The following is a 24840-nucleotide window of genomic DNA, read 5'->3' on the forward strand; positions in this document are numbered from 1 at the left end:
AACCATACGAGCTGGAGTAAATTATCTGCTACATTGCTGCATGCACAGAACTGTCTGCTAGACTTCAGCGCCCAAAGACTTTACCATTACTCTGCATTATCATCCATAAAGGGTTGTACTCCATTAGAGCAAGAAAAGCACAAGGCTTTCATCGCCGAGTGGTGGCACTCCGCTACAATCAGATTGGACATCTCTAATTCATCGGAGAGCTCACAGAGGGGCCCATCCATCATCCCATGTACTCAGGAGTCACTGGGAATCAATGCAGTGAATGAGTATGTGGGTGTAGGTATAGGACAGTAATGTATTACTGTCAGGGTGGGGAATGGCGTTTCTCTATGCAAGGTGAACAAATTACAAAAGTTGAATGATGTATTCTACACGTAATGTGCTCTTTTCTATTTTTTCAGTATCTATCAGTTGAGGAAGAGTGGTTATTTTTTCAATATTGCAACACCTTGTTCTAGCACAAAAACATTTAATATTCGACTCAACTGTCTACTTATACAAAAATAAGGGAAAGATCCATCTTGTTTAATGCAAACAACTCCCTAGTACCCTCCTAGACACCTTTGGTAAAAACTGGCATTACAAAAATTGGCATTACAGCACCATTACAGCAACTATAATAAAAAATAAATGTTTTACAGGACACAACAAATATGTAAAAGCTACTGTGTAGCGGTTTCAGCTGAGATTAGATTCTCGGTCTCTTTTCTTCTTTGGTTTTAATTTCCCCACTGGGGCCACACAGGTTGGCGTCAGTGAAGGATTCAAGGCTGGATCTAATGCCGGGTTCAGGGACAGCAAGTCCAATATAGCTGCACTCTCATTACCTGTTGAAACATGACAACATGAATGACAGACAGAGGGATGGTGAAAACATAGATTTACAACATGAGTAAAAAGTTGCTTACCATTGTTGTCCCCTTCACAGCTGAGTTCTGAGACTTCTCTTTGGGGAGAGACCCGGGCCAAGGCTGCCAGCTCAGTTGTGAAGCCTTCTTCTGCCTCCTATTGGACACAACAACGCAGTGCTTACAGAAAATATGAGAAAGCTGTCAGGCAGGGAAGTACGTGATACATAAAACATACTAACCAGCAGCTGTGCTTTGGTACTTTCGGTGTTCTGATCCTGGGCTACTTTCTTCCGCCTAAGTTCCTCATATATCATTTCCTGGTCCAAATCACACTGCTCCAACACCCTCCCTTTGTGGAATTCAACCCTGAGTCACCAAAAAAAACTAAATTAACAACCTAAATTATGATTATTGAATACTATTTAAGACTGACATAAGTGTTCAGTGCAGACAAAGAGTGTAGTGTGGTGCATGGTTGTTGCACCTCTGTTGAAACTCAGCAGAAGTGGGTTTCTTGCCCCAGTTCGCCAGCTCCCTCAGCAAGGACCTGCTCAGCTGACTGCTGCTCTCTTGTTTCTCATTCACCTCTGAAGGAACAGTAACATTAACACACTTTAACTTGGAGGGTTTTTTCACGCCTAAGCTGTTTGGTTTAGTTAAAACAAACCATTTGCCTGGTTTGTATAGTTCATTGGTGCTTGTGAGAAAGTTGTCATTTGACGAAACAACCAAACCAAAAGGCACGGACACATGATTTTATGATAGCATAATGTAAATTTAGGAGGATTTCCAAAGCTCTACTAGTAATAAATAGATCTGCTCAAATATGTTCAGAATTATAAATTCTATGTATAACTATACTTTATTTTTAAACTGTGAGTTAACATATGGACATTTTCCTTAACTAATGAACTAAACAGCTCTGTATGCTTCATTAAAACAATTATACCCAACGACTGTACAGGATGCCTCCTTTTTGTCCTGTTAAATAAGGTGAATAACAATTTGACAGTCTCATAATTGTTTATAATCTTTGTGAGCTCTTAAGTGACAGAAAAGAACAATAATGTATGCATCAGAAAGATAAGGATTGCATACACTTCAATTAGTCACTTAACTTTTATTTCCTCGTCCTGATGATACAAGATGACAATAGCCAAAACTGTCCAATCAATCCTGCCGGTCAGTATGCCTTCATGTTAACTCTTCTTTGTTTGATGGTAAAAAGTCAGTCTCAACAGGAACCAGATTGTTTTACCCCTTTGTCCGAACCAAACTACAGGTCTGAAGTACTTTACATAAAAACAATCCTGGCTATTATTGTACTGCAAAGTTTGCCTTTGACCTAATGAAATAATCTATTACATATACTTTGTCTAGATCCAGGTTCATCTGAGTTCATGCAGATGTGACCATGTGCATGTGTGTTGTGATCTCACCCTGGTTTATGTTAACCTGATCATGCTCATTTTTTTGGATGATGTCCTTCAGGTGGGAATAGTAGCTTTGGACCATTGCAGTGAGAGAATCTTTGGTCACATACACGCTCTCCGAGGCAGCCTCTGTCAAGTGGGACTAGTGAGAAACAAATGTTACTCGAAGTTGCTTAGCAAACATGCCCAAAGTAGAAAGATGATTCAAATTCACAACACAACCTTCAAACCGTCATCCTGTTTTGGGGAAGTCTGCGACTCAGCAGGTGGGTTCTGCATCATCTGTCGGATTGCGTGGCTAAGGGCGTTGCCTACCACCAGCTGTGCATGGCCCTGGAGAAGCTCCATCCCTGTTTCCAATTCAGACAGGAACTCCTGCTGGAAGCTGTGTCCAACAAGCTGACTCTCTGGGCCCAGATGCCTCTCTGCTAGGCTGGCACTGTTATTCTGTGATCGGTATCCGACAACAACGATGTTTATTTGGCTGTGAACTTGGCTACTATGTTAGACAAGGGAATATGAGACATGCTGCATCTAGTGACCATTGTGGTGTCCTTAAAGGAAAGTATTGATATGGATAAAAAGAAGCCATCTTTCCCCACCTTGAGCGTTGAACTGACACTGGGCTGGTTCTCACTGGGATCTTCCATTAGCACAGCTCTGAAATCAGTCTGAGAAAGTTCCTTCAGATTTGACAGTCTCATCTCCTTCAGCATGTGCAGAGTAAAGTGTCTGACCACAAAGTACCTCTGCACAGCCACCAAGAGGTGCTCTTGTTTCTTCTCTATCAACCTTCCAACGTGGCTGAGAAGAAGATATTGCATCATTTCCAAATAACAACAAACATGGATTTTCATACTGGATAAGTGGATGTGGCTGTAAATTTTGCTCTGAGTGACGATTTAGTTTTATTCTTCATCAGGCAATCTTTTGCACTCAATACGTTATCAATAATTTTTGGCAGAGGTTTTCCAATCTCACCTGTTGAGTGTGTAGCTCTGTCTGGCCACCATGGCCCGGAGGATCGTCATCTGTTGTTCCCCCAGATGTTTAAAACAGGACTGCACCAAAACCATCTCTTCATTCCACACCTACAACAAAATACACTTTGTTAGAAAAAGCAGAAAGACTTTAGTTTAATAAACTATTGAAAATATCTAATGTACATTGGTTTAAGAGAGACTTTTTAAAATAAGAATCCTCATTGATAAAAGAATCAAGGTGCCCAGAACTGAAGGATACCAAACAGTCTACCTGTCGTTCTTTGTCCATCTGAGTCTTCATGTCCTCCAGTTGCAGCTTGGTAGTGCACTCCGCCTGCTGCAGATGTGCAACCAGCTCCTGCTCCAGGTCCAACCACAGCTTCTCGCAACGTTCGGCAGAGACCTTTGACAGGGCCGGGACAGAGGTGAGAAAAACATCCTTCGCTAGATCACCAAGCCTCTTTGACCAGGAGCCACGGAGTTTCTGCAGACACAAAAACATAAATAATGTAAATACTCAGTACAATACAATACTCGATACACAGTCGTTCTCAACTGGTGGGTCGGGGTCGCCGGTTGGGAGTCGTGGCTCTGGGGATCCGCGATTTATTTACAGTCTGAACGGCACAGTGTACACAAAATGTAGTATTTAATCTTTTACCTTCCAATGATCACAGAGGGCTTCAGCCACCTTGTTGTCCTGCTGCTGCTCCAAGTTACAAATCTGCTGCCTGTGTTTTGTCAGCAGCTCCTTATACACCTGAAGGGAAGGTTTACATTTAGATGCCAATGTAGTCTGCAAATAGTTTATTGGCCTATTTATTAAGTACCAGTAATGGGAGGAAGCAAATTCTTCCAACCTTGGTGAGCTGCTTAAGGTCATTGTAAGTCTGTTTCAGTTCCAGGGCGCAGATCTTCTCTTTGGTCTGGCTCCTCAAAAGCTTCTTCCTCTTGGACTCTAATGTGCTGCTCTTTTCATCCACCAGCTCCTTTGTTTTCCTCATGCACTCTGAAACATAACAGCATGAAGATAACAGCGAAATTACTATGTTATGATGATGATTAACATACATTGTCTCTGCAACAGATGAGTAGACGCTACTTACTCAACAGGTGCGTCGTAGCTGCATTTTTATATGGTCTAAAGAGTGTTCTAAAAGGTGGAAAATGTATTATGTTCAATGATGCCCCCCCCCCCAATAACGCTGTTAAACATGCATATCTTGAAAAAATCCTTGCTTCTTTCATTCTGATGGACCAACATTCAATGCTACCTTTACTGTTTTTTTACTTACTAATCAAAACACAGCAGAGAAGTTAGGATGAGGTACCTCGTCTAATTAACTAACTGTTTTAGCCACATACGAGTGTATGGTAATGGAATAGTGTAATAGATATTATGTGCTGTTCTCAAAGAACCTCATGACCTTATTTCATTATCCAGAGAATAGAGGAGGAGTCCAGGAAAAGGGTCTATTTTGAGAGTGTACATCATTTAATGTTGAAAAGTAGGTTAGTTGTTGTCCACTGATACCTGCCCCCAGAAACCAGTTGAGTGAAATGTCAGTATTTTCAATTACTGTGTTACTAAACTTGGTAAAAAAAAAAACTTACTAATGTGTTTAGTGTATTTTGATTTTTTCCTGCAATCCAATTGCTTAACCTACAAAAGGCTCTTTCTAACCTGCCTTCTGTCCATTGTCTCTGGACCTGATAGTGTGCAGTGAATTGACTAAAGGAAACTGACGTTTTCTCACGACAAGTCTTACCCTGTGTGCACAGTTGAAGACCTTCAGTCAGAGTTGCCTGAACCTCTGAGAGTATCTTTTCCATGTGGCTGAAAGTCAAGACGTCATCGCTTGTCAGCTGCTCGAGTGTTGTTGCTATCAAGCTCTGCCTCAAAGACACTTCCCGATTTAGCAGGACAGGTTGGGATTGAAGAAGCCCCGTCAACTCCTCCCACCACAACAATTTCTGCTGGATACCCTGCGAGAAGTAGAAAACAGGTATTTCCACCTCCAGTATTTCCAGTTCTTTGCACGATGACACAAGGGATAAGAGGCAAAATGAATGTCGTGCCAACGAATAACTAGTAGTACTTTACCTTCAAATCAGCCTCCTGCGTGTTCATCAGATGGTTTTCTACTAACAGCAGAGTCTGGATGAGAGAGAGAATCACATCCTGTGCTTCATCTGGAGAGAAAACGCTGGTCTTCCTCAGCAGATGCTGGCACAAGTCCTCCACCTGTTTGCTGAAACATCTGGACTGTGAAGAGACATGGACATTAGAATCGGCAATGCAAAAACAGGTGTTTGTAAATAATGAGTATTAAGGTAAATTAGGTGTGAAATAATTTCTCTCTCTCTACCACTTGAAAGCCTCGTTCAAGAAGATCTTTCTGAGCTCTCTCTATTTCCTCCAAAGTACAGGGAGCATCATTATTTTTCTCGCTAGCAGTATGGCCGGTAGGCAACTGTTTCTTCAGCTCATTCAGTTCCTGAAATGACAGATGAGAACAGCTGTATATATGCATGTATCTATGTGTATGAATGTGCAGTAGACATCTGATGTGGCCCGACCTTTTCTTGCATTTGAAGAATGTTCTTGAAGAAGTCAGCCTCATTTTTGTCTTTTGGAAAACGACCACTGAATATTATTTTCACCATTTGGAGAAACATCTGTAGCAGAAAAAAAGATAAAATGGGAAAATTAAAAACAAACCGTTCTGTCTTTTTAACTTTGACTTTGAATTAAGAAAATATACTAATTGAATATTATAATGCTGTGTTAAAGAACAATGTTAAAAACTCACGAGGCATTTTTCTTCCTGAAGCTGGGAGCAATGCATTTGGACATCCTGCAGAGCCAAACAGTAGAGACTGATCCTACCTTCAAAACTGAATAGATCACATGTGTGTTATTGCCTCCAGTAAACTAGGGTTTGTGCCTACTTGCTGAAAGATTAGTGAGCAAGGTTACTGCTTAACATTTAGAGACTACTGGTTCCTACCCTGGCTGTGTCAGTGTGCGAGGGTAGTAAGAGACCCTGGTGAAGCTCTGGTTCTGCAAGCTCTTGGGGAACAGTGAGGAGGAGATGAAGTGACTGCTATCGTCGTTGTCCTGTTCTTGACTCTGAGACTCTCCATCGGTGGAAGAGGATGACTCATTGTTAGGCATTGCCGGCAACTTGGAGTGCTCATGCAGTGATGGATTGGACGCTCCGTCTGCTAAAGGCTGACAAATTCAGAAAAAGGTTGCAGCTGAGTGAAGTAAGCATGAACCAATTGATTGCAACTATATATAATATATCACACATGCAATTGTTTGCAAAGGGTTACCATTTTGTGTTATGCGACCACAGCAAACAGCATAATTATTGCTTAACGTTTTACGGTTTAAAACACTTTCGTTTACCAAACCCAAACAGCAATTTCTGCATTTATTTGGGCTGAAATAAAATATGACCTTGTGCACCTGAAGGTATTTGTTATTATGGAGATATGCTGTATATTTATGATACCTACTCTGTATTTTTGGTTGATAGGATAAACCACCTTTGCTCTGGATGCAAATGCAGCCACATCACTGTTCATGGTTGGCTGCTTCTTTTCCTGAACAATTAGTAAACAGAAATGGGAAATCTTAAATGGGATGTTGAGGATTAGTAGTGCAGACATCAAACATGGGTAACACTGAAAGTGTTTGACAGTCAAATCAAGGAGATTGTGTTAAATCAAGTGACCTGTACATATTTCCTGTCACATTTAACATCCACGCGTATAACGTTACAAAAAGTCCCAAACGTGGATTAGATGTTAAAGAGAAGAATACTTTATCATTTGCGGTGGCGGTCGGAGCCTCTTTCCTGCCGCTGCTGTTTACGTCCAGTTCCCCGTCGTGCGGTTCAAGCAGCCGCCTCGCGTTGTGACCCTTGACAATTTGATGCGGGAGAAGAGTGTCACTGTAGTGGCATATAACCACACTATAAGACGTGCGATTGTGTGGAGGAGAAACAGAGGTTGCATGTGATTTGCTTACTTGTCTCGTCAACAGCAAAGGCTTCAGGCAGAAGACGTAGAGAAGAGCAGCAGAAAGTACTCCCGAAAGCACCCCACACAACGTGGCCACTGTTAGCAGCCCTGTGTAAATGTGCAGCGACTCGGCGAAAACGACCAACACGTCAGTGCTGCATCCCGCTATCAGTTCCTGCGCTGTCATCACTCACCTGGCCGGGAGAAAACCTGCGTTTCTGAACGTTAGCATGTGTGGTGGATAGCGGCTAACATTTAACGCGTAACCGTTAACGACTCATCTCAAGGAACCGCAATGTTAGCTTCTGGCTGTGGACGCTGGCGGTTTTTTTGCTCGCATTTGATTGAAAATGGTTCTTCAGTCTATAAGGTTATCCATTTAAAAATATTAGAAACCTTCAATTGCAACTTTTTCGGGAAAAATAAACTTTCCCCCATTAAAGACAGAACTCGGGAAGACAGGAAAGCCACCGATAATCTATCCGGAAAATCAGTGAAGTTCCCTTCAGTTAGTTAAAGCACACTCATCATTATTTTAGAAAGGATACTAGTGTCCCCGTAAAAAAGATAATGAGGCAAATACAGGTGGATAAGATGTGAAAAAACGAAATATAATTAGTTTTTTTCTGCATATTTGTGCATTCCATCCGTAAATATATTTCTGATAATCCAACGAGTTCGCCTCTGACACTTTATTTTGAAAATCCTAACCGGAAACTAATTAATGTACTTTCCTTGAGGAGTTTCCCGTTCTTCCCAAATTTTGGAAATGTTTTCCGAAGTTGTGTGGCAACGGTAATCATGGAACCTGTTTTCGTATACACTTCTTTGAAATGGCGTCCATTGTTTTGTGTGGACATATGGAAGACGTTGTTGTGTGCTGCCGGAAATGCTTCCACAATTTAACTTTTACAACAACAAGAAAGCGGTTGGAATGTTTTCGTCGATGATTTTCACAGGCAGAAATGCAGCCAGCTAGCTAGCGGCCCTCCTCGGTGAGAGTGGCACACCAATGTACGAATGCTTCAGGTAGACTTTATCGCGAAAAGCATCGCAATATGGTTGATGCTCTTGGACATCCAAGTGTCGTGTTTGTGTCCGCCGCCTGTTGACTCCCGTTGTTGTCGCGTTGTCGAACCGTTAACTGCCGTTGTGTTGGAGTCCAGTGCGGCGCATCAGAGCCGTTGTAACGGTAACGTCACATCTCGGGACGCGTCATGGTTCATAACTCTACCGTCACAGGAGGTGAGTGACCTTATGGTGCGAGTCCATACTGTTCGATCCACCCCTTCAACTAGTCACCTGGTCTGACTTTAGTAGCTGATATGTCCGGTGATTCGCTAATGCTACACGCCATTTCCCTTTTAACGGTATTCTTCAAATTAAGGAGAGATTTGAGTAGCTAGTGAAAAGTTTGCACACATTTTCTCATTCAATTCAGTGAGAAAGTGTGTCCACACATTTGACTGGTACTTTATTTATTTTGTTTTACCTTATTTCCTGCATCCAATAGTTAGATTTACATTTCATATGTTATCACCCTTGAGCAGTGCCCTTGTTTATGCCTAATATTACATGTACTGTGTCTAATTTTCCATTGTCAGAGGCACTCCAGTATCCATGTAATGCAACAGGACCAGGCTGTAAAATCAGCTGAGCAGGCATTTCTTAGGATGGACGGTTTGTTGTTTTTTCCTCAATTCTATGCGTTAACAAAATAGTAATTGCACAACTTCTTTATGTGCAAACACCAGATGAACAATTGTAAGTATAGGTTTAGGATGTGTAATTAATGTATTTTATGACATGTAGACTGCTATCCAAACTCTTTAGCACACCGGTAAATACAAAACTGTATGCATACTATGCATTTGTCTATTATTTATGGTCAGTTTCAGCCTTTGTAAGTGACTGCTGAAACACCCTATGCTCAACCTGACAGGTGCAACAGACATGAATGGGCCCATGTTGTTGTCTGCAGAGCGCCGACTCTCCTCTTCAGCTTCTGCTGGTCCATGGGACCACGCTTTTTACACACCACTCACCTTCATGTCGAAAATCTTGTACCGACGGAACCGCAGAAGCACTCTTACCAGATACAACCCAAGCCTCCCTCTGCCTCAGGTGTGTTTCGGAGAGGGGCTTTTGGTCACTTTAATCAGTGTACACAATGGATGCCTTTCATGGAGTATGCAAATGTAGTAATGCACTTTGTTATGTTTACGTTAATTCAAACCGATTTAACAATTAGTTCTGTTTTAAATAACTAAATCAATTGTTTTTTATGTCTCTGCAGACTCAGAGTATGGCGCCTCCACCCGCATTTGGAGTCAAATTTCACAAGTGTGCACAGGTACATCAGACCAGTTGTGTGAATATGGACCATTTTATTCATCTTTATTATTTAGTAATGAAGAACCATGCAGTTATTCATACTCTTCCTTCTACTCAATCATGTGTTCTTTAGGTGAAGATGGACACTGATCCTCCTCAACTGACGTTCTTCCTGCTGATTCACAACATGGGCCCATTGGGTGGCACCAACCTGTCCCAGGTGGCTATCCGGGACTCCATTGCTGGAGTTGTACCCATAAAATCTGACGGCCGAGTGGTGGAAAGAGGCTACCAGACGTTTGCCATTGATTCATTGTCTGGTATGCCTGGGGGTCAATTTGTTTTCGAGATTATTCTGGTTTTAACTTTATAATGTAAAATATTACATATGTTGGCATCCTGCAATCACAATAAATAACATGTTATTTTACTTCTTTAGCTGGATCCCAATTTGTTGTCAACTATACTGCTCACATAAGGAATCATAAGAGTGAAGTCATGGACCTTCCAGCTTTCGTCACCTTCTCCAATGCCTCACAGGTGTTGTTTTTCTGCTCTTTTTAACTTAAAAAAGATTCCACCAAATGTTAATAATCTCATATGTCAGGCTCAGCATTTGCAGAACTATAAGAACAAGTTCTCTCTTATTTTTACCAATAATTATTTTTTTCCCACTCCACAGAACGATGTCAGTATGTTTGGTCCATTAACGGCTAATCTAACATTAAGGGTAAATTCCACCGATAGGGTAAGTTGTTTAACTGGAAACACACTTTCAGCTTCAAGCGTTGCACGTTTTTAGTTTTTATGTCATACACATTTGATTTGATGAGAAGTGTGATGTTTCTACCCTCTTTTTTAGATTCATCCTAACCATGGGGTCCATTTAGCTGGAGTTGTTGCTGGGTTCTTTGGTACACTGATGCTGCTGTCGCTGGGATTTCTGGCCGTGAACCTGATAGGTCTCAGAACCAGGCTGAACCTTTTTCAACAAAAGGTACCACAAATACAAATATATTTTGTTCAAGTTAAGCTTAAACAGTTAATAAAACCTGATTTATGTGTTAATTACTTGAGCTCATAAACAGTATATGACTATGTTAATGCTATAAAAGGGTTGTTGATGCATGTTTTTTAAAAGGACATTTTGGTCCAAACCAGAAATGAAAAGTGTATTACAGTTATTTTAATGAACTGTTTTTTCACAATTGTTTTATTTATTTTTTATTTACTTCAGATATGCGTCAAGACAATGTGCTTGTATTTTCTTGCAGCAGAGAAACAGAGGTGATTCAGAACCTGAATATGCAGAATGCAACATGAGTGAGGCCGTAAAGGATGAGGCCGCATTTGAAGACAAGATGGTGGACACAATGGTGCTGGAGGATCCCCAGAACATGTACCAAGCTTTGGAAAAGTGAGTAAAACTTCAACAATCCGTTATGTCGGTTGTAGCTCCGGATAAAAACTCACCAGTGCTTTATGTTCGTTTTATAATGCGCCACCCAATCCAGTAATGATTATAAAATCAAATTCCCTTACAGTTAAATGTGTTTTTATTGTCATACATTTTATTTCCAAATTCCCCAAAGACAACAAATATTAGACATTTTTATAATACATCTCACTAAGAACGCACAAGCTTACCTTGCTTACTCTGCATTTCATCCCTTCAAGCCTCCAAATGTCCACCCTGCTGCACGCCACCAATAACCTGGAGGCCACGCGGATTCAGATCTACAGGGACGTGATGTCCTCCCTGCTGGGCAGCCTGCGTTCCCGGGGCCAGGCAAGTGCCCAGGCCCAGCAGAGGCTCCTTAGTGTGCTCCACGGACAGATGCTGGGCATGGAGGGTCGGCTGAAGGAGGAGCGAGGAGCCCGCATGGCTGCTCTGGCTGGCCGCTGCAACCAGGAGACTCGGGAAGAAATGGAAGCAGAGCACCGCACAGAAGCTGCTCAGAAGGCCCAGGCCGAGCTGCTGTGTCAACATGCCAACCAACAGGTAATCAAAAGTCAAATATTTGTTGCCGTTTTTCCTGTGCATCTGATATGATATGCTTATTGCAGTCCTTACATTCTATTAACTTCTATCTAATTTTGTTACCAGGAACTCCTCCACTGCAGTGTCCTCCTGGAGAAGCTGCACAAGCTGAGCCAGAGTCGGCTCCAGCGCATCCTGTTGGTCAGACATGAGGAAGCCTCAGGGAAGGTTCAGAGGCAGATTGTTGAGTGGCGTCGGGTGGAGTTGCACAAGATTTTCTCTGAAGAACTGGAAGAGGCGACAAGGATGGGCGAGCTGGAGAAGAGCGCAGCCAAGAGTCTGCAGCACGATTACTTTGCCTCTCAGGTAAGCAACCAAAACCTACTTCCAAAGTTGTGACACATTACACTTAAACATTTGCGTGACATCGTTATGCATGCTTCATTTGAGCTTTGTTGACGCCTGCAAACAGGGCCAACATAAAATATAACGGTGTTTGTCTATTATGTATTTACTCTATTCTTTTCTTCTACTTTTCAGCTGTCTGTATTTGTTATTATTGATATATGAAGTAAACATTTAAAAGACACTAGAAGACATGCCCTTCTTTCTTCTGACCAGGATCAGCTAGAGGAGGTGCTGGATGTGGTCCTCGCCAACCAGCGCTACGTGCTCGCTGAACGCCATGCACAGAGGAAGTTCTTGGTGCACAGCCTTCACAGCCTCAACAACCTGATTTCTGACAGCTTCTCCAGCACCTCCAGCAATCTGGACAGCTGGTTTACTCACATCAGAAGGTTGGAGCGTAATGGATTTACCAGTAAAAAACATCATGTGATGATTATTTCCTATTTAGATCACACTACACTACACTATAAATGTGGCTAAGCAAAATTATATTACAGTATAAATGTACATTTTAGTAGTGCTTCTATTTGTGATGTAAGAAAAGAAAATATTTTTGTGGTCTTTTACAGAAAATATTTTCATAAAGTGACCATTTCTTAGCAGTTCAATATTGTAGGCAGCTTCAAACTCGCATATTATGTTTTTTTTCAACCTGGCATGCTTTCATTTGTCCACCAGGGGAGGCAGTGTGCCTTCAGAGCAGCTGGACCAGCTGCAGGACAAGGCCCAGAAAGAGCTGGTAATGGTGAGGCAGAGACTGGAAGAGGCATTGAGCCAAGAGAGGAGAGCCATGCGCTGTGGACTGATAAAGAAGAGGCGGGAGCTCATCTCTGACTTGGTGAGGAGATCAAACATTTCTGGATATATATATGTATACATACATACATACATACATACATACACACATTTATATATTGACACCACAAAACCTGTTGATCTCATACCTTAACTATTATCCATCTGTAATCCATCTCCCTACCTTCTTCAGTTACGGGTCCACAAACAGAGACAGAAGGATCTGTCGGGTGTGTCCAAGGATCTGGAGGGAAGGCAAGATATAGCTCATCACCTGCACTGTTGGCAGAACTTCCTGACAGCTCACAGTTTGGAACTAGCAGAGCTTATCAACAACCTGGATGAGGAGGCTACTGCAGACATCCGCAAGGTGCCACTCTTGACATTACAGAATCGGGCAGACCTGTGACCCATTCGCTTTAAAAGATTTATTTAGTTTGATTATCCCTGTTCTATAGGTGACCATGCGTGTGATTCAAGCTGCCATAACAGAAATCAAAGCCATCCAACCATCTGCAGCTCAGGCCTTGCAAACATTCTTGCCTCCAGGGGCGCAACGTGCCGTGCCGCAGTTGGAACCACAGGCAGGACCTGGACAAGTCCAGGGACAAGGAGGGAGCACTCTCTTACAGGGCCAGGAAAGGCTGCACCAGGAAGGCAAGGCCGCCTTACACACGCTCAGCTGCACTAGAGCTGCTCTCAGGGAGGCCATGGAGAGAGAGCTGCAGGAGCAGAGAGAGCTCAGGGCGCATTGCAGAGCTTTCTTCAGGTCAGTGACACAACAACACTTGTCATTTTATTTCAGGAGATCCAAAGAAAAGTGTATTGTGTGTTCCTATTCGCATAGATTAGATTAAGACATGAGAAGGAATGAGCCTTTTCTGACTAATTTAGGACTGTGTTTTTACACCAGTTGATGCCAGATGTCGTTACTCTTTTCAGCAGCTATTAGATAGCAGAGTGTTTCTCAATAACCCCCCCCCGTCATCAAGCAATAATCACACCATCGCAAATTGATGTTATTCTCCTTTCAACACAGACATGTAAAGTGTCACGGGGGAACCCCGGTGTGTTCATCCGCCTGCCCTTTCTCTTCCTGTCTAGTTGTTTGTGTTCGTCCCAGCTGACTCTGTCTGAGGATGATCGGCTCCGGATGAAACTGGAGTTTCAGAAGTGTCTGTCTGTGATGGACCTGTGTCTGGTGCTGCCCCACGCTGTCTCCAGAACCAAACTCCACACCGCTCTGGCAGCTTGGAGGAAGGAGAGGGAGCAGCAGATGGTGAACACATACAACAACAATTACCAAAACCAGTTGTTATGTTGTTAGGAATTGTAAAATAATTGAACTCTGTTTAAGAACAATGAATTGTAAAAGAATAGGGATTACAAAAGTGATCCAAACCACGTGTTATTGAATCAGTCTACCATATGCAGCATAAATCCCCCATTCCTAACTTCCACAGGTATTACATACCATAATCTCTTGTGGAAAGTAGGTTTCCATGCTAATTTATTTTAATCTGGGCTAAAGGTTAGCAAAGAGATGGTACCTTCTTGTTTAAATCTCCCCATGATGCTATTACAGTTTAAAGCGAATCAGATCAACTAAAGCGGTACACAATGATGCATTTAATATTTTCTTCAATGAGTAAGAAAGAGAGAATGCTAACAGCCACATTGTGATCAGTCTCAAATGTGCCCATTGTTATTTAATTATAGAACAGGCCTCTAAAGAGTGTTCTCATTTTATTCACATCATAGCATCACTCTCTGAGTAATTTGGATACGTCTTTTTTTGGCAGACTTCTATATCTAAGGGGAAATCCAGCGAGGCCAGACAGAAAACAGACGCATCTGACCTGATACTTTTTAAGAAAAGGCTTGAAGATGGAGTCCAACTTTTTGAGAGGGAGAAGGAGATGGAGATGGCCGTCATGGACAAGGTAAGGCCGCAAAATTACCTTTTTGTATAAATTCTTTATAAGTGCATAAAGTTACTAAAAAAGCAAGAAAGGACTGGTGCATGCATTTATATTCTAACTTATCAAACGTTAACTCGGTAGCAGAAGCCATCTGCTACCGATCAAGCAAAACACTATCTGTGTTAAAGTTCAATGTCTAGATTGGGACTGAGTTCGTACCAAGTGACTGAGGTACATCCATCCTAATGTTGGCAGGTGATGGAGGAGATGCGTACGGAGAGGGAGAGTGATCTGCACGCTCAGGGCGACAGCCTGGCGATGCAGATGGCTACCATCCACTACCAGAAGGCAGAGAGGAGGACCAAAGTCTTGGAGACTTCCAGAGCAATGCTCGCCCTGACCAGCCTGCTCATTCAGCAGCTCAGAGAGAGAAAGAGCCTGGAGAGCCAAGACATGGCACAGAGTATACAGAACCATTGCTTGGTAGGCAGTGCTTTACTCATATAGACATATAATACGGTTCAAATAAAATATTCTCATGTAATTTGAATCTCCCCACAGGGCCTAGATGAAGCCCAACAACAGCTCCAAAAGGAGAGGAGGGAGCTGGATGTGCTGCAAAGGTCTCGATCCAAAGTCGAGTCAAATCCAACACAGAGCGGGGACTCTGGGGACGTTGAGGAGGGAAGTGAACTGGAGAAACTGTTTCAGCTGCGGCCGGATTGCAGGATGACGTCCATCCTCCAGGAGGCACTCTACAAAAGGGACCAGGTCATCACACGGTTGGCCGAGAGGTGAGCCCTCTCAAATAGTTTTATCTTAAGGAGTATTTATTGACACAGGCCCGCCAAATTCTACAGTGTCGAAACTCTGTGGTGTTCTCAGGTTGGAGGAAATGACAAGCAACGACCAAGCCATGGAGGATTTAAAAGAGCAACTGGAGCTCAGGAGGCTTTATGCAAACTGTGACCAGGTTGGAATTTCTGGAACATTTTCTTCTTTCTTTTCTTTTCAATGTTATATTGAACACAATGTCATATAAACGGAATGGGAAAATACAGGGACAAGTAGAAGAAACGGTGTGTTGAAGCTGCCTCTGCGTTTCCTCACAGGATCTGGAGTTTGCATCTCGGTTGGTGAAGCAGAGTCAGGTGTCCGCTGAGGGTCTCCTGGAGGCCCTGCGTCTCCTCCTCCCCCCCCTGCCTGAAAGCGAACTCCTCTCCATCACCGACGCCCTCTGCCCCAAAGAGATCCTTGTTGCATCATCTGCAGAGCAGAAGCAATCCATGTAAGAGACAGGTTCAGGATCGACATACTTAGAGTTTTATATTTTCAATTTGCACAGTATTGTGTCACATTAGGGGTGTTTTATCATGAGGCCAAACTTATTGCTAGTATAATATCATAAATGTATAGTTCTATTTGAGAGGATTATTTTCTGTTTCAATAAGCCCTGTGCAGCAGAAGGATTTCCCATCATCATATGCTCTTCCAACTTGCAAATAGAGCTTTGAGTTTGGTTGCCAACTGGTGCAGAGGCCAAACAAAACCCTTTGTTGCGCACTAGTGTAGTCCTTGTTGCTTTCCTTTCCTCAATCTTTTTAAGGGGGGGAAAAAACTGAACAGATTTAATATAAGGAAAACCTTTTAGCCCAAAGTACGCAGTTATGTGGTTTAAGAAAGTAGTTCTCTGAGTAAAGTCACTGATTTAATAAAAATCAGCATTTCAACACAGCTGGCCGAAACAAAAACATCTTTGATCATTATCTGAAATTGAAATACTGTTTGAGCACGATTCCACAAGGGTTGTTTTCCCCGAGCCACGACGGGTAGAATAAACAATTCTACTCATCATTTAATTTCCTGATACAATGGAACACTTAAGTTTGGTCCCCCCGCTGAGTTTGGATTAGTTCACTGAATAATGTGGCGTGCAGGAGGAAAGGAGCTGTCTGGCCAAAGTACAAGGAAATGAAAGTGCTCAGTTTGGAACAATATGCAAGACATGTGTTTTTCTTTTCTTTTTCGGCTCTTGTTTCTGCTTCTTGTTTGTAGGACAGAGTTTACCTGCTCTTTTATCTTACTAATGTGAGTTCATGTAAACCGTAAGATGTGAAACTCCAAGACATATTGACTGGATTTTTTATACAATACTGAAATTCTAAGATTAGATTCTTGATCAAAATTGCTTATCACCGTGTAGTTGACTGTAAACAGAAACTTTTATGTCCTGTGACCGACTGACAGAGGACAGTGGTTTAGTGGGCTTCCACAGCAGTTGAGACAACGATCCGATGAGCTGGTGTTGATACGTATGAAAGAACTATACCGAAACACAAGATACATTCAGACAGATTTGACTTCAGATTTTTTGGTCTGCGTTTAAATGTCTGGCATTTGTGTTTTGGATTTTTTTTTTTTACCATGTCTTGCTCATTTGGACCTTAAAGTAATACATAGTTGTAATTATTACAATAGGTACATTTTGAAGCAACTACACTTATATATTATAATAATAATTCACCTAAACAAAATGAGTCTTGTGTGGTTTTGTAGTTGTAATTATCCATAATGGATGGACCATTTTGAATTACACAAGACTAACACGATGTACCTTACTCAGTAAGAAATTCAAGATGTAATCTTTTACCTTAATAGACAACATCACAAAGCTCTCCCTCTGAACCGGTGAAAAGCCATCACAGTGTTTCAGTTCCCTGAACATGTTCTAATCAAAGCCAATCTTTGTCTGCAGAGGTCAAATCGCAGTTACCAGCTTCGTAATATGTTGCTAACTTTTTGACCAGGTGTGCCGGGGGGGTGAACAGACTTCTTCTTGTGAAACTGAGAGACGACGTGTTGCATAAAAATATGCCAAATATGCCAAGCTGCGCTGTGGAAAGCGGGAGGTGAGTGAAACACAGTTCTGTTTTTTCCTACTGGCTGCTACTTATGGACGTTATGCTACAACCAAGAGTTATTTGTAGTTCAGTTTTTTCATCATCCGAGTCAAGTCCTGAGCTATAGTGACTGCATGCATGTGGTCAGCAGTTTAACACTCCCACTCACAACAGCTCCTCTGTCCTCTAAATCTTACAGACTCCAGGAAAAGAGGCAAAGTTTTATGGAAAAACTGCTCCCCAGATCCCGTGACCTGCCTCCAAGAGATGTTGCACCACCGATGGTTGAAGAGAACGAGAGGGAGGCCGGTTTAGGGAAAGCACAACGGACTATTGATAAATCTGCCGTCACTGAAGACCCAGTTACACAGCAGCCGAAGCACCCTGCAAAAGAAAGTGTCGTGAACACAGTGAATGAAACATTACACAGCGCAGCAGAGGAAAACATGGTGCCCTCCTCTGCCAGCACCGCACGGGGCGTCGCTGCTACAGAAGAGAGGTTGTTTGTGTTCCGGCATCCACCTGAAGCATGCGGCAGTGCAGAGGCACCAAAAAGAAAAAGGAAAAAGAACTTTCTCAATCTGAAGAAAGGCTCAGTGGCTCCAACAAATCTACCTTGACATTTACAGACATTTGGTTTTTTTTGGAATGATACTATTACAGTAGTAGTACAGACGTAGTTGACAAACAGTTCATTGGTTTGAATGGAGTCCAGTTCAATCTCGTTGAAAATGTTAGCAATTTATCGATTGGGTTTTGGAGAAGAAGTTAAGCCCTTTCCTGTAGCATTAGTGTGCACTGCCTTAAAAATTATTATTACTAATGTATTGTGTACATTTATTTGCTGTGATGATTGCATATACCTCTAAATTCAAGATGCACAGTGACATTAGAAATGTAACCAGATTCCATTGTGATTCCATTCAAAAGTTTATATTAACTTTGTAAAATAAACATTGCTTTGTTCCCATTGATGAACCTCACAACTGCAAATCCAAACAATCGTTCATTAACAGCTGGTATCGATCAATTGTATTGATTTTAAGCCACGCAACCGGGTAAAAGGAGGACATCCGTGTTTGGAGCGCGTGAGAACACAGTTGGCTCTCAAAACACCACCTGAACCCAAATGTTTCCCTCTGCCTCGCTGCGCATTTCACGTCATCGTCCCCCCGGCCCCCTCCAACCCGCCCGCGAGTCCTCCTCTTCCCTACTTAAGCCCCCGTAGACGGATCAGCGGCGTTTCCCCGACATGAAGCCCGGACTCGCTTCCCTCGTGTGTTTCCTCGCCTTCGTGCGGCTGTCGGACTGCGCGCCGCCGACCTGCTACTCCAGAGCGCTCGGCCTGAGCGCAGAAATCATGTCCCTGCTGGATAAAATACACACGTACCACCGCACGGTAAGCGTGTGCGTGCGTGTGTGTGCGTGTGTGTGCGTGCGTGCGTGCGTGCGTGCGTGTGTGTGTGTGTGTGTGCGTGCGCGTGCGTGCGTGTGTGCGTGTGCGAACTGTGTTTGGAGCGGTACTCTGTGTAACGATCCTGTTTGTTGGTTTGCAGAAGACTTGCGCTGACATTCTACCCACGATCTTCCTTGATGTGCATGTAAGTTGCAAACACTCCAGATGCGGAAGGAGATGTTATTCAATGATTCTAGAATGTACCTCATTGTGGTGCTCAAAGCGCCAATTAATTGTTGAAGTCAACAATTAATGAGCCGGTTACTCGTAAAAAACGGACATTCTTCTACAGGTAACAGGACAAATATGTATCTCTGATCTTGGGGTGAAGTCACTTTTACAGTTAAGGGGGTTCATGTAACACCCAATCAACAAGTTGACCAATTACCAGTGACTCTTCAATGCAAAGGCAAACAAAACATTGCAGATCAACGTGTACTGTCAGACAAAGTTACTCTAGATTCCAAAAAGTGTAAATACCTCAGAATGTTCTTTTTAGAACTCGTGCGTCACAACCAAGCTGCGTGACATCCTGTACGTGGTCCTGAACCATCCCAACCAGTACTGCAGAGAGCGTCCCAGAATGCTGCTGCTGAAACGTAAAATGCAGAACCTCTACACCATCATCAACAAAATCTGTTATCGGGTAAGAGCAAATAGAAACTCCCCAGCTGTTTTTGAGCATAACATCCGTGTTTTTCAAGCTCCAGTGTCCTGACCGCGTGTCTTTGCCTCGTTTCCAGGACCTGGTGTTTTTCACAGATGACTGTGAGGCCATTGACACCGGACATGCCAGGCCCCACTATGCAGAAGACCGGCTTCAGCTCCTGCAGGAGGAGAGATGAGCAGCACACACTGCAGATGACGGGCCTACGTCGCCCTGTTACATTCAACAACACCGTGATTTGTTAGAATGGTCACGCATGTACACAACACAGCCCGCCCTGTATTACACGCATCACAAACGATACCCAGAGCGCCGCTTCTACCTAGTTGGCTCTTTGTCAGCTGCAGACCCGTGTTGGTGAACATATGTGGCTGCATTCCAGCCAGGAGTGCAGAACTTTCCACAGGAAATTTGCTGAATTTCAACCATGCCGATGAATACCTTGGAATAATAAAGCAATAAGAGATGCTTGTGAGCTGGGCTTAAGCGATGCTTACTTACCATGGCTGATTAAAGGTTGCTGTTTGATTAAAATAAATATGTTGCATTGCAGTAACCCTGACCTGGATGCCTTAAAGGAGCGTTTTGAAAACATTTGAAGAGCTGAACACACGAGTTAAAAAGGTTTGGTGGAGTGTGCTCTTTCACATTTGTGACACTTAAAAAGTTTCTGTCTTGCTTTTGTTTAATACATAACTTTCCAGCTGAAGCTGAACAAAAAGCTCTCAAAACAACTGGGTGAAAAACAGAGCAAATCTGACTGATCAATAAAATCCCTGTTTTTATCTACACACATTATGTCTCACATGTATGTAATAAAAAATAACTATATGCATAAGCTCTTACTTTTTTTATTTTACTTGCTTAAATAAGTTCCTCAATGTCGGCCAGAAGATTCTGGGAAACACAAACTGTCCAGTCTGTGAATCAGCATGAGGTCCTTTTTTCTTTTCCTTTCTTCTCCTTTTCTATGTGGGAGGCTGTTTTCCAGAGGTGTCAAAAGTATTCACATTCATTATTCAATAGAAGTACATATACTAGGGTTTAAAAAGACTCCTGTAGAAGTTTAAGTACCAACTCAAGCTTTTTACTTAAGTAAAAGTATAAAAGTACTGTTTTCAAAACTACTTAAAGTATAAAAGTAAAAGTAATGTAAGAAAGTCCATTAAGGACAAACTGTTAATGCGTAACCTCGCTGACACAACACGTCAGTCCGTTACAATGTGATCAGAAGGTGCCTGCAGATCACGTGACCTGCCGTTGGGATGATGGAAACATGGCGACCTTCAGAGACACGACACCAAAACAACACGTGTATCTAACTTATACAGATAAAACCACAACCCATTTTTCCAGTGACACGAGTCACACACACACGTTGTTCGCATCGATTAGGTAGACTGCAGTGTCTCCCCCTGGTTTACTACGTCATGGGGGGGGGTCGCACCCCGGTTTATAATGATGGGAAACACTGAACTGGCAGCGGTCGGTTATCAAAACATTGTCCAAATGACCAGAATGTTCAGGCTTTATGAACAAATACAGAATCCCTTTGTGTTCATTTCCAAAGCCGCATTAAGACACACATCACTTTATTTAATACGCTGCTTGCAAGTCGCTGTGTTGTGCCAGACTCTCAATAAAGCATTTAGGACAAACCCACGGTCATATACTCATCTAACGTCACATGGACTCTGCGTGAGGAAGAGGAGGAGGAAGAGGAGGAGGCTCCATGTCGATAAATACCAACTTTCCACCGACCACTTTTCCCACCCGGTGTCACTCCGATCTGCCGGCGCATCGCGGAGAAAACCAACCGGGTGTCTGGATGCTAAATGTTTATACTTCTCATCCAAACACAATCACATTCACTCTGTCCGGATAGCGCCATTTATCTGGAGAAGCCGGAAGTAACGATACTTATTTTTAAAATGTAAGGAGTAGAAGTAAAAGGTCATAAAAATAGGGTTAGTGTTATACCCAAAATTTCTACTTAATACAGTAACGAAGTATTTGTACTTCGTTACTTGACACCTGCTGTTTTCCACTCGGCCTGTAACAAGTACTGATGTAATTCATTAATATTGAGACAACATGAAGTTTTATCCACTGGATGAATATAGAATGCATTTCAAATAAGAAATGTTGAGGTCAGAGCACAAAAGCCCTTTCCCTCTGCAAAGCGAACTACACTGGTTGTTGTGTTTTCAAAATGTCATTTGACTGCAAGTGAAGTCAAAAGAAAAAACACACTCTTCACTCTCAAATAATGGTGCAGTTTCCGTTATTTACATGTTAGATTTGGGAGTAAATCCTTATCTCTAATTTCATTTAAAACCTCTACTGCCCTCTGGGGGCAGTCTCTCCGATCTGCATACAGAGGGGCAGTTGTGTAAACTATTTTATACACATATTTTAAGTATTCTGTGACTTTTTGGGCATTTTATCCTTTAAATGTGTGCTCTTCTCCAACACAAGCCAAGATGTTTTAGCCCATAGGTGCTGTCGTGCCTAATATAATCTAAAGCTAGATTTCATCTTTGAACACGTTTGATTTAATGAGAGAAATCATTTCACTCATTCAATTACCGTTTGTGTGTTTGAATGACTTGTCTTCAGATGACCTTTTCACAACATACACTTAATATCATTGATTGCCTTCTCAAGTAGTAGTAGACGGTGGTCTTTCCGATCGAGGCCATTCGCACACTTCGCTATGCTGATTGTGAGTCAGGGTCCCCATGCGACGGGCATCCATTTACTGATGGCAGTGCTGCAGGTTTGTCCAAAGAAATGCTTCATCAGTGGCTTCATTTTTCACAAGGTGGTGCTGGTTTCCGATTATCCGGTGACAATGATGTTCAGTCATTCTATGTCGCTAAAGTTTAAACTGTATACTTTCTCTCGCTTTGTTAGTTTCAGTGACAGTAATCATTACTATGTTTTAGATGTTATTTTAAAATAGAGATGTTACACTGACCTCAAAGTACAATCTACAGCTTTTAAGATAAAACGGTGCAAACTGTCAACAGCTGGGATGAACACTAAATAACAACGTTTCAGTCAAAGGACAAGACTAAATGTTATGTTAATAAGCATGTTGATTCAACATGATTTTTTTCATAATGTTGCAGAATATTAACCATGTGATTATTCGATAAATGTTTGGACTAAAATCAGTACTTTGCAGAAATAGTTTTATTCTTACAACACAGTAATGATTTACCAGCCTACAGTTTATTTTGACCCAATAAGCAAATAAATTGTTTCATCTGGTTGCACTTCTAAACTGTCAGCTTGGAACACTATTAACTAGCCCAACAAAAACAAAAGTGTAAGTCAGCAACATGTGCCTTGTTAAGAAATTATCTTAATTGCTGTGCTTATTGATCATCATTATAGAATCCATATTAATTTCTTTCATTGAGGGAAAACAAGAACAAAACCACAGGCGGCTGGATAATTTAACAATCTAATGCTGTGACACTCCACCAAAAATGCTGCACAATAAAATGTTTAAAACTTCGCCGACGGGTGACCGTAATCATTCTCTGCCTTGTTGCAATAAATGACCTTGTAAAGAACAGCTCCAAAGCCTAATTACATTAAAGCATTGCTGATGTAGTTTGTGATGCAGTTTTGTTTAGGGGGGTTTCAGGCCATTTTCCATTGCAATTTGAACTTTTATTGCATCTTAAAAGAAATGTTCCCTCATTAGTCAATACAAGAAATGTTACCCCCTCTTAATTTCCAATAGATGATTGGCACACTCCCCACACTTTTGCTGCAAAGTAACTTTGTTTAGAATTTAATACTCTCCCATATTTAGAACATGGCTGCTCTCTAGTGGACCCTGTGTGCCATTGAAACAGTAAATAAGCTGCTGAAGGAAACAGTGAGCCCATCTTTGTGAAACATTTCAAGACGTTGACCACTGTTTAACAATAAATGGGTTTATCTTTATTGCATACAGTGGACATATACAACCTTGACTATCAGCATGTTCAATATAAAGTCCCACGCAATAATGTATGTCTTGCCTTTTGTATTGACTTTTACTGTGTGCACGGTGACCTTATTTCCTCTTTTTAACAGGCCACTTCTAATGTTTGTCTTTCAATTGCTTACAAGAACATCTGGTTTTCTGCAAGATATTTTATTGGTCGTTCTGGGAAAGGCAGCCACGAGAAATTGGTGGTGATGTCTATCTTTGCTGTTAACTGAACATTGATTTATAACATTCTTGCAGCGTTGTCAATAATGAGAGCACGTGACGCACTTTTATTGGCAAGCGTGACTGTGCGTTCAAGTTTGTCTGCCTATAATTTAGATGTATGTATTTTTTATAATTGTATACAATACGTTTTTTTCCCCCTTTTCTCCATGAGGACATATTGTCATCAAGCAGCATGTAAATACGTGTACAGCATCTCATCATGATGAAGGCTGAATTGCGGCATAATCACATTATCTTCACGTTTTTTCCAAGCAGCGTTTTTTCTCATTTCTTTGCCGTGAATATTTTGTTTGTTTTGTTTGTTTGTTTGGCTCTCTAAAAAACGCGTGAAAACTCTGAATAAAAGGCTTCGAAAGTGCAGGCTTACTCAAATATCATTGTAAAATATATTCATTTATGTTGAGTTTGAAAAATATTTTTTTAGGGTCGATGTCAAGTGTTGAGGTGATATGTGTATTTCCAAATATTATACAGTTTTTTTAAACAAAAGAGCATTTTTTTGTGACTCCGAATTTGAACAGAAGGTGGTGGTGTGGTATCTGAAGGAAACACTATTGCTTTTATATGTCATGTACTTTGCCTTGAATCTATTATTAGGTTAATTTCATAACATTTTTTTATCCTATTATAAAATGTTGTATTTAGCAAAACTCTTTAATATTATGATTGAAACGACAGTAGCCAACCTCTCTAATGCACGAATAACCAGCACAACATAAGTATCAGTTACTGAAATCTATTTCACTATAAGTCTAAGGAATGTTCAGATAGTGTATTAGGTCATTGATGCTTCTTAGTGAAGAGACAAATGCCGTTTATTTATATTTAATTG

General features: G+C 41.8%; 3 protein-coding genes and 1 long non-coding RNA gene across 6 annotated transcripts; 2 read left to right on the top strand and 2 right to left on the bottom strand.

The window, feature by feature from the left end:
- Positions 1 to 502: 502 nt before the first annotated feature.
- Positions 503 to 7979, bottom strand: evc (EvC ciliary complex subunit 1). The gene is made up of 20 exons (XM_040203416.2): positions 7316 to 7979; positions 7109 to 7207; positions 6802 to 6888; positions 6288 to 6511; positions 6090 to 6174; positions 5857 to 5955; positions 5646 to 5774; positions 5381 to 5542; positions 5046 to 5262; positions 4137 to 4285; positions 3938 to 4036; positions 3548 to 3760; positions 3275 to 3384; positions 2896 to 3097; positions 2516 to 2740; positions 2300 to 2435; positions 1345 to 1447; positions 1100 to 1226; positions 918 to 1014; positions 503 to 836 (listed from the first exon to the last, which is right to left on the bottom strand). The coding sequence occupies exons 1-20, from the start codon at positions 7493 to 7495 to the stop codon at positions 688 to 690; spliced, it is 2892 nt and encodes a 963-aa protein (XP_040059350.2). The 5' UTR covers positions 7496 to 7979; the 3' UTR covers positions 503 to 687.
- Positions 7980 to 8030: 51 nt separating this feature from the next.
- On the top strand, positions 8031 to 18631 carry LOC120834980 (limbin). Of its 2 annotated transcripts, none has more exons than XM_040203414.2 (23): positions 8031 to 8553; positions 8913 to 8988; positions 9251 to 9432; positions 9605 to 9661; positions 9776 to 9962; positions 10082 to 10182; positions 10325 to 10390; positions 10505 to 10639; positions 10917 to 11059; positions 11320 to 11644; positions 11750 to 11989; positions 12245 to 12420; positions 12710 to 12869; positions 13020 to 13196; positions 13285 to 13595; positions 13931 to 14105; positions 14629 to 14769; positions 15004 to 15231; positions 15310 to 15542; positions 15634 to 15721; positions 15861 to 16036; positions 17556 to 17657; positions 17848 to 18631. In XM_040203414.2, exons 1-23 carry the CDS (start codon positions 8329 to 8331, stop codon positions 18266 to 18268), a joined length of 4125 nt encoding a protein of 1374 aa, XP_040059348.2. In that variant the 5' UTR covers positions 8031 to 8328; the 3' UTR covers positions 18269 to 18631. The 2 variants fall into 2 exon arrangements, with proteins under 2 accessions (XP_040059348.2, XP_040059349.2); XM_040203415.2 differs by having other exon boundaries at positions 9290 to 9432.
- LOC120834985 (uncharacterized) lies at positions 15532 to 19724 on the bottom strand. Its single transcript, XR_005714523.2, has 2 exons — positions 19585 to 19724; positions 15532 to 16014 (listed from the first exon to the last, which is right to left on the bottom strand). It is a non-coding gene; the product is annotated as an uncharacterized LOC120834985 (long non-coding RNA).
- On the top strand, positions 18740 to 20609 carry cytl1 (cytokine like 1). 2 transcript variants are annotated; one of them, XM_040203424.2, is made up of 4 exons: positions 18740 to 19047; positions 19205 to 19249; positions 19604 to 19750; positions 19848 to 20609. In XM_040203424.2, exons 1-4 carry the CDS (start codon positions 18901 to 18903, stop codon positions 19947 to 19949), a joined length of 441 nt encoding a protein of 146 aa, XP_040059358.2. In that variant the 5' UTR covers positions 18740 to 18900; the 3' UTR covers positions 19950 to 20609. The 2 variants fall into 2 exon arrangements, with proteins under 2 accessions (XP_040059358.2, XP_077947830.1); XM_078091704.1 differs by having other exon boundaries at positions 18864 to 19047; positions 19208 to 19249.
- The last annotated feature ends 4231 nt before the right edge of the window (positions 20610 to 24840 follow it).

This window comes from Gasterosteus aculeatus, chromosome 17 (genome assembly GCF_964276395.1).
Source record: "Gasterosteus aculeatus chromosome 17, fGasAcu3.hap1.1, whole genome shotgun sequence".
NCBI lineage: Eukaryota > Metazoa > Chordata > Actinopteri > Perciformes > Gasterosteidae > Gasterosteus > Gasterosteus aculeatus.